The 11396-nt window shown below is 34.9% G+C and overlaps 2 protein-coding genes across 2 annotated transcripts; both read left to right on the forward strand.

Annotated features, from left to right (window-relative positions):
* The first annotated feature begins 1418 nt into the window (after positions 1-1418).
* Positions 1419-5978, forward strand: LOC113047658 (membrane-spanning 4-domains subfamily A member 4A-like). Its single transcript, XM_026209001.1, has 8 exons — positions 1419-1536; positions 1802-2012; positions 2524-2634; positions 2730-2798; positions 3118-3237; positions 3505-3618; positions 5375-5455; positions 5670-5978. The coding sequence occupies exons 2-8, from the start codon at positions 1827-1829 to the stop codon at positions 5739-5741; spliced, it is 753 nt and encodes a 250-aa protein (XP_026064786.1). The 5' UTR covers positions 1419-1536; positions 1802-1826; the 3' UTR covers positions 5742-5978.
* Positions 5979-7361: 1383 nt separating this feature from the next.
* On the forward strand, positions 7362-10838 carry LOC113047387 (uncharacterized). Its single transcript, XM_026208741.1, has 4 exons — positions 7362-7386; positions 8445-8645; positions 9251-9427; positions 9957-10838. Exons 1-4 carry the CDS (start codon positions 7362-7364, stop codon positions 10187-10189), a joined length of 636 nt encoding a protein of 211 aa, XP_026064526.1. The 3' UTR covers positions 10190-10838.
* Positions 10839-11396: the final 558 nt, after the last annotated feature.

Consider the following 11396-nt stretch of genomic DNA (forward strand, 5'->3'; position numbering starts at 1 on the left):
CTATAGGACGGCTGAAGTCAGTGTTCTACAGCAAGCTCAGGAAGAGTGTTTTCCCTCTGAATTGGAGCAGTTAAAGCTGGGTAAATCACTTCCCAGAAACAGTCGGCTAAAGACACTGGCCCCTGAACTTGACAACAAGACTCAGCTCATCAGAGTAGGAGGTCATCTTTACTGTAAGCCCTTATCTAGATATTGATACTGTGCACCCCATTATCCTAGACCCAAAATGCCCGGTCTCTAAACTGCTTATACGGAGTTATGACACTATATTCCACCATCCAGGCCCTGAAAGACTCTTTACCCGGTTTTGGTGTAAATATTGGATTTTCCGAGGCAGAGAGGCCATCAAACAATGTCAGAGTAATTGTGTAGAATGCCAGAGGTGGAGAAAAAACCCTGAAATACTCAAGATGGCAGACCTACCTCCAGCTAGATTACGTTTATTCAGCATACCTTGTATTCAACAGGGATGAATTGCTTTGGTACGTATATTGTTAGTTGGTCACAGAAACAAGAAGAAATTTGGCATCCTGTTCAAATGTATAACTACCCAGGCAGTTTACATTGATGTCTTTCATAGCCTCGACTCTAATTCATTTCTCATGTCTCTCAGACGATTCATCGCTAGGTGAGGCAAACCAACTTCAAAGGAGGAGAGAGAGAATTGAAGGAAGCTTACACAGCTATCATCTCATGACTGCAAGAGCAGCTGGCCAGCCAGCAAGTCCAATTCCACTTCAGTCCCCTTAATTCTCTACACTTTGGTGGCAGCTGAAAAAGAGAGTTTCGCTCCCTAAAACAGGCCTTGAGGACAACACTTGGTGCCTTTGAAGTACTTTTGAAGCAGAGTAAGAGCAACCCAAATTAAGGTGGGGCAGAAGTCATACACACGCCCAGTCGCATACCTCATCCAGTTGCCTCCCACACCAGATTAAAGCTACCCTGAATGGTATAGTGTAGCTCTAATCGGCCATTAAGTAGTTATTGCTACTGCCACACTCTCTGCCTTTTTTAGACTTCCTATCACATTTGCATTAGCTTTGTGGTACAGGGCTAGATTATGTCATGACTAAAGTTCAGGCCAGATGGGATATTACATTGTACAGAATACAATTTATGAGGGGGGGGGGGGGGGGGGCATTAATGAGGGCAATTGACAAGACACACCCAAACATATTGGTACAAGCAGCAGGAGACAGTAACTATGTCACACAGAGCACATGGGGAATGAAAACAGTTCAGGGGTGTGACTCATAAATTGGGTCACAAATCACTGTTCTGATCATTATTTGTAACGCTTTTTATTTCATTATGTACAAACCCATTTCTAAATCAGCAGGTAGGTTACTTTTTATACTGCACAGCATAAAGACATTCATGAATACTTATCTTATCTTAAGAAAGGAAAGATATTTGTTTATTTCCTGGTAGCAGTGGCCAGGTTTGTGTTTTATAAAGCTCGGGTGATAATAAGTAGTGGCAAAGTGCGACTACGTAGCAAAGTGACTCCACAGAGCAAACTGAAGAGAGTTTCTGGTAAAACATATTATACAGTTACATTAAATTTGACTAACTTTATACAAATACCTATCTTTGCGTTATGTCTGCATGTTGTTGTAGTAGGTTTTTAACTAAATGCTATTAATGAATTGATTTATTTTATTTTGTAAAATTCTTTAATGGCTGGTATTGTACTTTTGTAAATGTCTTTGGAAAAGAGAATTTGCTTAATGTTTAGATTGTACAAGAACACACACACACACCCATTTACATGTTTTGGTGTACTATGATTTTTGTATAGGTAAATTTCAGATTTGGAAGCAAGAATGTCCCACACAGTCTTACCCATGAATTCTTCAACACTCATCATCCAGATTCAACCACCAACACAAACAACACCAGCTGGGACCGAGACAAATGCTCCTGCACCTGTTTATGTCCAACAGATTGCAGGAGTTTCCCCTCTTCATGGATTTCAAGCATTTCTGAAGGGCCAACCAAAAGCCCTTGGGGTAAGAATTCCTCTTCTAAACCTAAGTAAACTTTAATGTGTGTTTTTAAGTGTGAAGACAATTACATAAATAATTTAATTTGAATTCAATGAAATAAAAAATAAAGTATTAATGTTAAATCATAGGTAGTGTTTTTTCATTGTACTTATTAAAAAAAAAATATTGCCTTGGTGATAACGCAATGTAAGATGAAGTCCAATATAGGATGAGGTTTTTTTTATTTACAGATTAAAATTTACAGTGTATCAGTCACATAAAAGTCACAAAGGCTGTTTTAGGAGTTGAAACTATCAAAACTTTAGCTCATCTGCAAATCAGTATATGAATACATACAATGAGAGTTCAATGCTTGTCGAATATTTTTTTTGATGGATATTTTTTTTTGTATAATCATACGTCCATAACTACAGTCACCATAAATTTGTATTGTACAATTTATACTGATTTCCAAAATTTGAAATGGTTTTACTCTATAAAAGACACTCTTGTACACTTCTCTTGTCCCTCACAGACTGTCCAGATAATAATTGGTCTGTTGACTTTCATGCTTGGGATTGTGTCTACACTTCATGCAGATTCCATATTTGTCTATAGTGGTATTCCTTACTGGGGATCAATCATCGTAAGAAACAATTACAACTAAGTGATCTTATTTTTATAATTCAAGCTACATTTTCCAGCAGAAGACTTAAATTTGGCCTTTCTCTCTCCTCTCAGTACATTATTGCAGGTTCACTCTGCATTGCTGCCGAAAACAAACATAATTCACCCGGCAGTATCTGTTTGGTATGTACACAACACTTATTACTTTTAGGGGTTCAAGCTGCCCAACACTGGCAGGTGACATAATAATAATAATAATAATAATAATAATAATAATAATAATAATATGTATTGCATTTTTCAGGAATGGCTAGAAACAGTTTTTCCCTCTTGATCATTAAATGTGTATTTCCTGTTTTTTTTTTTTCTATATTTATAAAAATTATATCTTTTTGTCACACTACATATACTTCTCCATCTACGTTAACATGATATGTTAACAAAATGTGTCCGCTCTTCCTAATTTATTAATGGGTTTTATGTTTTTTTTTTCTGCCTGTAGGTGAGAGGTTCACTTGTAATGAACATTTTCAGTGCTTTAACTGCAGCCATTGCAATTGTTATAATTTCATTTGATTTGGTATTTGGACCGTTGGACTACAATAACTGCAATGAATATAAGGTATGTGACCTATTACATTTACATTTATTTAGTAATTACATTAAGATAACTGTGTGTTCAGTAAACTTGTCAAACGTAAATCCATAATATGCACTCAGTCTTTTCCCCCATAAATTTCATAGTAGTGTATAGATCTCTTATCTTGTATTTTGGCTCATTTTTAATGCAAGAAGGCATTGGCATTATACATTAAGCAGCCAGCGTTCCAGTGTGAGTACTAATTATCAATTGCCTTATCATAATTTGAGGATTTGTATTTTCTCTCAGACCCTATTCTTTGGAATCGGGAGTGTTTTGGTGATATTTGCATTGCTTGAGTTTATCATCTCCATCTGTCTATCAGCATTTGCCTGTAAAGCCACCTCCTGCTGTTATCAACAGGTGAGAAATGCATCAAGTCAATTAAATAAATTAAATAAATGGGTCATTGCTACTATTTTTTAGATTTTATGGCCATCAGAAAAAAAAATATTAGGGATGTGATGATGCACTTCGCTCAAGAGACGATATTGAAGTAATTATCATACACAATTAAAGACTGAACAAAATCTGAACACTGTAAAAGTTAATGGCACAAACTCAACTGACTGGCTTCTCTCAATTTGATTTCACACGAGTCTTTTCAGACCGTACATGAGCTTCTGACTTCTGATAGAAGCTGTATTGTGATCTTCTAATTGAACTTCTACAAACTGATCAGAAAAAATAAGACTGTCAAGAGATAAAAAAAATGTAATCTAATTAATCACCCCAAAGAACGAAGTCATTATTGTGCTAAAGAGAAAAGCATTGAATAGACACTACAAAAAGAAGCTTTAGAAATTAATATTTTGATTCAACACTATAAAAAATAATTATAAATGGGTATTAATGTTACTATAAATATGAAACTAAATACCCCAGTAGGTGGTGCCACTTATCCATTAAATTCTTAAAGGGTTAGTTCACCCAGATAGCAAAATTATGTGTTTAATAACTTACCCTCATGTTGTTTCAAACCCGTGAGACCTCCGTTTATCTCCGGAACACAGTTTAAGATATTTTAGATTTAGTCCGAGAGCTCTCAGTCCCTCCATTGAAGCTGTGTGTACGGTCTACTGTCCATGTCCAGAAAGGTAAGAAAAACATTATCAAAGTAGTACATGTTGCATCAGAGGGTCCGTTTGAATTTTTTGAAACATCGAAATACATTTTGGTCGAACGAATCATTCAGTTCAGAACGAGTCAGTCTATTGTTCATTATCTGGCTCGGCTCGGTGTTCACCTTCAGTTCTCTCTTCACAGCAGTTCAGTCGGTGTACTGTTTGAGTAAATGAATTACTCCGGGATATTGGTTTGTTTGAACTCAGAGGGAGTGTCAGCCGCATTAAAAAAAGTGAACAGCTTAAGTCATTTGTGGATTAAAGCGTATTAGAGATGCGAATCGTTTAAAACGATTCAGTTCGATTTGGTGAACTGAATGATTCGTTCGCGAACCGGATATCCAGACTGCTTTGTTTTGAACTCTCTCTCACAACAAACACGGAAGAGAAGACAATGCTGAATAAAGTTGTAGTTTTTGCTATTTTTGGACCAAAATGTATTTCGATGCTTCAAAAAATTCTAACGGACCCTCTGTCGTCACATGGACTACTTTGATGATGTTTTTCTTACCTTTCTGGACATGGACAGTATACCGTACACACAGCTTCAATGGAGGGACTGAGAGCTCTCAGACTAAATCTAAAATATCTTAAACTGTGTTCAGAAGATAAACAGAGGTCTTACGGATTTGAAACAACATGAGGGTAAGTTATTAATTACATAATTTTGCTATCTGGGTGAACTAACCCTTTAAGTGTAATTCCCTAATTTACATGACTTGCACTAAGTGACAATTTCAAGAAAGCAACTCTTGATATAGAATTTATATTGAAATTTTCAAAAATGTCATTTTAGAGCTAGTAATCTTGAGTTAGTGATCTTGAGCCATTGATATGCATGAGTCTCTCAAAAGCGTTTAGTAGCAGCATCTCTACAAATAGCAAACAACAACAACAAAAAACTGTAATATTGGAAGTGTCTGTCAGTGTTATTGAATTTATGGCATTTTACAGTAAGAAAACATAAAACGCTACATGTGCATTTTCCCCCCAAGGTGCCAAATGTTGCACAAGGTTTACCTCCAGTGCCCAGTGATTTTAGGTCTTGTCATTTCCATGATCTTAAGAGCCCAGAGGTATGAGAAGCTTGTAACATCAGTATAATTGGACTTTGAGTAAATTGATACATTTTTTTTTTTTAAAGTGAAAACATTATTTGGTTTTAATGTTGTGTATCCCTGTACTAGAAATGTCTAAAAGGAGTAATTGGTGGAATAATTGTTTATTATTAATAAAATAGCAATCAATATGTATGGAAGCTGATCATATATATTTTCTTACCCCTTGCAGGTATCTGTGATCAGCAACCCTTCCATGAATCACCAACCTGCAGAAATTCCTCCACAATACCGTGAAATATAAATGAATATGAATAGCAAAAATCCTGCAGTTGTCTGTGCTGCTTTTGTGGGACAAAAGGCTTCCTGTCCCTTACTACTAATGTGTAAATTATAACTATTCAAGACACTAATAGATACTATTTCCTGATTTTCATTCTTTAGTTAAGTCACAGTTGCCTAATCATCAGTGAAACTAGATAGATTGTTTAGAATAAGTAATAGACAAAACTGTACTACTATAAGAATAAAATATACTGAATCAAAATGGCTTATTCTTGTATATAACCATTATTTAACCATGCAGGTCACTTGAATTAATTAATTCTTATTTACAACAATGGGATGGAAGGAGAATATCAATCACCTGGAGAACATACAAAGTAAAACTTCATTAAAACAGGAAAATGTGTTTCTTAAACATGGGTGATGGAACTGTTCCATTAAAAATAGCATTCTTTTTTGCTTTATACATAGTAAACATATACAACTTTAGATATGAAAGAGTTTAAACAGTGATTATGTTAAAGCTAAATTAGTATAATTTCATTGTTTTAGCCACGTCTTTAATCCAAAATTACATTCTGAGAACTGTACTTACACCAGCCAGATGAAGCTCTGGTAATCTTTTTATTTATTTATTTTAATTCATTCTTGTGCATGGCCTTTTAAAAAATAAGCAACACACAAGTTATTAATAGTCATGGAGAACAGATGAGAAGTAAAAACAGGATCCAGAATCGGACACTGATTAACATTTTGCTCCCCAAGCCTGCTATACCAATAACATCTATTATATTCTGCATCTAAATTCAGTGGGAGAGAATCTTCTCTTTAACTGGCAAAGTTAAGAAAGGCCATTTTTGCTAAAAGAAACATTAATAAGGAAGGGCTTAGGCCTCAGACTGAACAGAGGAGAAACTGCTTCAATAGCTGTGATGATGATAACTGTGTTTACCTCAGGGCTTTTGGGAGTGGGCATAAGGGTGGGAATAACTTGATTTTATGACTTGATGTTTTAATAATGTTTGTAGGCTCTTTGTAAACAATACTTAACAGTAAATTAGCATTTTAATTAATGGTTATCAGAAAGGGGGGTACACTGAAACATTGTTTTGTGTTTATTAAATGTAATATCTTATAAAAGGGAAGTTATTGTATAGTGAAGTGCCAGGCTTCATGTCCTTGTAGAAGTGGCCAGCTTTATCACCACTCCTAACCACCTGAGCTCCACCTGCGTCACCTGCTTCATTCTGGGAAACAGCATCAGCAATTACAGTTATGCCATAAAATATTCCTTATCTCAGATGAGTAACCTGATAATGACAGAAATTAGGTAAATATAATTATGTCACAGTTATCTAGTTTTGCATTTTGTTTGCATATATATATATATATATATATATATATATATATATATATACTGTATATATCAAGGGTTGAGAACCAGAAGGTTTTTAGTAACATTTTGGGTGAAGGACCCAAGTGAATTCTTAATCATTTTGGAGTCATTCATTAGAAACCAGAAAACTTGACTCTGAACATACCAAACCTGTTTATGACAAAATGGTGTAACTGCACTTATGCCCTTTTGGCTCTGAGAACTGTATTGTCTGTAAAGCCTGTGGATAGCACATGACTCAAAATGGCTGACACCACATATAAGCCAGGTAGTTCAACCATGAAAAAAATTGTTGAAGATGTATTATTAATCTTAGCCACAAGAGAGAGGATGCAGGGAAAGGACAGACAGCCATTAGCCCCTTTCACACCGGAGGAACCTTTTCATAGTTCATAGAATTATTGGTGTTAGTACCTGGATGCATTCACACGCAGGAACTAAGAACTATTTTAGTTCCAGGAATTCCTTTTACGGGAACTAAATTAGCTCCTAGTTCAGAGCAGGGTCTAAACTGCGCTATAGGAACTACCCGTGATGTAAGTGTATGTTGATTGGCCAAACACACACGGGAAAATGCCGTCACACAGCGTTTTTTAAAAGCAGGATAAACACACAACAGTTTATTATTCATGGAGCAGTTACAACAACATAGAAAACAACGACTCGATCATATGTAGAAATGCAAGTTGCCGTAGTAGATATTGTTCCTTTGATTTGCTCTTTCTATTGCATAATTTCTATATTTACATTCTATCTACATCATGACCTCTATGTACAGAAATGCAACAATGATTGGAAACTGAAACCTGAGAAACTTAGTTTCCACAGGCTTATACTTAATACAGAGTTCGAATTTAGAATTTAGGCTTTCACCAACCCACAAAACATGCATGCAAGTACTGTGAGTGGTGCAAGCATTTAAATGCCAATGACAAACAAATCAATAAAGAACATTACAATGCCCACTAAAATAGAGTGGGTACTACACTCTTGTAGGGATGGTGAGGAAGACCATGCCATTTAAGGTGATTGAGCTTAGACACTGTGACTTTCTGGATCCTTTGAAAGTCCTTTCCATCACACATGGTCCAAAAAAAACCCAAAGATTATAGAGGCATAAACAGTTATGCATTTTAAGTTATTCAGTTTTTTGTTTACATTTAGATATATATATATATATATATATATATATATATATATATATATATATATATATTATATTAATTCCTAAGTTAGTTCTAAGTATTACTGTTTCATATTACTTGCTGATATCTGCATAAACATGCTTTTGCATAGTGTTTTTTTTGTGTTTCGTAATTTTTATAGACAGCAACAAAATTCGACATTTGCATCGAAGGAAATTGTGGGAAGAGAAGAGAAAACTTTTGCAAGCAATCAAGCTCTACAATGAGCAGGTGCCAGATGAGGAGCGCATCGCTGAGGAGAAGGTGGTCCGCGGACTCTCTGTGGGGGCTGGAGACAGTGGGGCAGACAGTCTAATATGGCCATGGGAAGTGCACAGCAGTGGTATGTAACCATTTGTCTCTAAGGCTATTTGTGTGTGTGTGTGTGTGTGTGTGTGTGTGCACGATTAAGCAAACTAATATGCTGTATTTATTACTGTAAACATATTTCACACAATTTATCAGAATCATTTTTCATTTTTTTTTCTACAGTTTTTGTACAGTGATGTTTTGAGAGAAAATATTCATATTGTCCTATATCTGTTGATGTCTGGGTCTGCACTTTCAAATAATCAAATTATAAAAAAATAAATTGTCTATTTTAATTTTGCAATTTATCTTGCTGACTGCTACACTAAGGATTTACTCACTTATTCTTTATTAGGACAAGTCATTTTGACCACAAGGTCTTCATCACTTGTGAGATGGCTGAGGTATTTAAAGATTTTAATCAGCGGAGTAGGAGTTCTTGAAATAAAGAACAAGGGAGAGAATCTTTAGTGTGTTGGTGTCTTTCTAATGTTTTATACCTTAATAAGCCAACTTTTTTTTTTTTTTTTGCACCCGACACCAGGTTTTGGGAGGTACATACACTACTTCTGTTTTGCCTGCTGTTTAGAATGTACAGGTCAAATTTGTATTGTAGAGATTTTATTTATGTGATTTCAGAATCCAGCAACATCCTTACCAAGAAGAAGATTTTTGATGCGTACATGTCAAAAGTGTGGCTTGAAGAGGAAAGAATCATTGTGATGAGGGAGATGAGACAGCACTGCACCGAGCTCAGAAAGCTGGCTGGGAACATCAGGACAATGACATCAGAAATGTCTTCTGGCAGAAACAGTGGTAAGAAATTAACTTTTGTTATACCTTCTTGCTGTGTGAAGCTTTTGGGGATACTGGGTTTTTTACCCAACCACTGTTATATATCCTTTTTATGAACGTAATAATTTGATTAATGTGTATTTTTTTATTTAAAATTTTCTGGGACAGAATTTGACAAAAAGAGAAAAAAAGGTGGCCAAAAAAGTATAACAAATAAAAAAATAAAATAAAAACACTAAATGGCTGGGCCTAGAGACTTCAAAACAAAAGTCTCTATAAAGCACATGTTAGTTTCAGGATTTTTATTAGTTTATCAAATTACTTTCCTTTGTCCTTTAGTGATTAAAAAGTCATGAATCAACTGAATGATCTTATAATAGCAAATACGACAATAAAACCACACTCACTTTGAGATCCATGTTTTATACTGTGGATTCCATGTGGCTGGATCTTAAAATCTGTAGTTCTTCAGTGAAGTCAGCTGATGAATAGTTCAACAATACTGACTCAGTGAAGTACTGACATGCCTTGCTTTAATTTTTTCTTCTAGGTAGTATAAGTGAAGAAGGTCATCGAGGACTACTGTGTCTTCTTCAGAAAAGGCTTGCAGATGTGGAGGAGGAGTTCCAAGTCATATGCTCAAGTTACAGCCAGGCTTTAGGACCAAATGCGGCTTCTCTGCTGGAGGATGGGCCTGAAGAGATACCGGAGGACCATGAAGAATTGTATTATGAGAGTTCAGATGACAGTGAATTTGAAGAAATGGAAATTAGTGGTTCTTAACTGGTGGGATGTGTTGAAAAATGTGTGTCAGTTGTGAGTGGATTGCAGGTTTGTTTCAAGAAAAACAACAAACCTTATTTTGAATTGTATTGGATGTCTGATACAGTGCTTTTATATTTTTTAATGTGATTTTCCAAAACTCAGTTTACAAACAGCAGGTTGGTTAAGTTGCCCTCCACCTCCAGTGTTTCACAGACTATTTCTACATGCAACTGTGGTGCTACAGCTTGTGAATTACACCAGCCATCTTGTCAACGTTATGACCTTTAATGTACAAATGTTCAAAACCGTTCAAAATCTATTCTCACTACATTACATACGTTAAGAATCTATGTTACATATTACGATTTCACAAATTTAATGCTTTCAGATTGTTTTATACTGTACACGCCTGTATAATGTTATTCACAGGTAATTTTGGTTACTTTAAGAGTGAGCCATTTACTGTACACTAAATTAAATATTTTTGTAGAGTGTCCTGTTATTATTTCTGTTACCATACCAACAAAAGGAACAATTTTGCCATGCCTTGTACTTCAGGTAACTATAAAACTGTTGTACATGCAATGCAGACTAGTTCATGCTGAGGTTTTGTTTAGTTTTTCTGTCTTAAAAAAAACCCATGAAATTACTGTATACAAATAAATGAATTCACACAAAATAATATTTTTACATGTTAATTGTCAAGTAGGTATACAGTTGTGTTTTATTAATTAATTAGTAAATTATAGCCATAAATAAGACAAGCTTTTCATTATCCTGCTGTAACTTTACTTTGGATACAATAACTAATACTAGACAACTGCTATTGTAAATATAAGCTGACAATCATAGGCTGTATACTTTGAGTTATGTCTACAATTTTATGTATGTATGAATGGCCTTGTCATCTTTGTTTTAATGCCTGTCAGTTTTTTACTTTGAAAAGTGATGTATAATTAAAGATTTTTTCCATCATTTTTTTGTTTTTTTCTTCATTAAAAACCTATAAGTTATAATTTTTAACTGAGAGAAAATAATATAACTAGTTAACTGGAGACTCTAAAATTGGCCAAGGTGTGAATGGTAGTTTTTAACACAGTTTAGCAACGAACATGAACCTTGCAAAGAACGGGAGTTGTTTATATATATATATATATATAAATCATAAAACACGTTTTGTGCTTGTTTTTAAAAATTTTTAGCAAAGGACGCTATAATCTATAGT

The sequence above is a fragment of the Carassius auratus genome, chromosome 28, assembly GCF_003368295.1.
Source record: "Carassius auratus strain Wakin chromosome 28, ASM336829v1, whole genome shotgun sequence".
Lineage (NCBI taxonomy): Eukaryota > Metazoa > Chordata > Actinopteri > Cypriniformes > Cyprinidae > Carassius > Carassius auratus.

Excerpts from the sequence above, each read along its gene's own strand:
- LOC113047387 (XM_026208741.1), top strand. The coding sequence starts at position 7,362 with ATGGCTGACACCACATATAAGCCAG. Across the intron at positions 7,387-8,444 it reads TGACACCACATATAAGCCAG|ACAGCAACAAAATTCGACAT; the intron begins GTAGTTCAACCA and ends TAATTTTTATAG. Across the intron at positions 8,646-9,250 it reads ATGGGAAGTGCACAGCAGTG|AATCCAGCAACATCCTTACC; the intron begins GTATGTAACCAT and ends ATGTGATTTCAG.
- LOC113047658 (XM_026209001.1), top strand. The coding sequence starts at position 1,827 with ATGTCCCACACAGTCTTACCCATGAATTCTTCAACACTCATCATCCAG. Across the intron at positions 2,013-2,523 it reads GCCAACCAAAAGCCCTTGGG|ACTGTCCAGATAATAATTGG; the intron begins GTAAGAATTCCT and ends TGTCCCTCACAG. Across the intron at positions 3,238-3,504 it reads ATAACTGCAATGAATATAAG|ACCCTATTCTTTGGAATCGG; the intron begins GTATGTGACCTA and ends ATTTTCTCTCAG.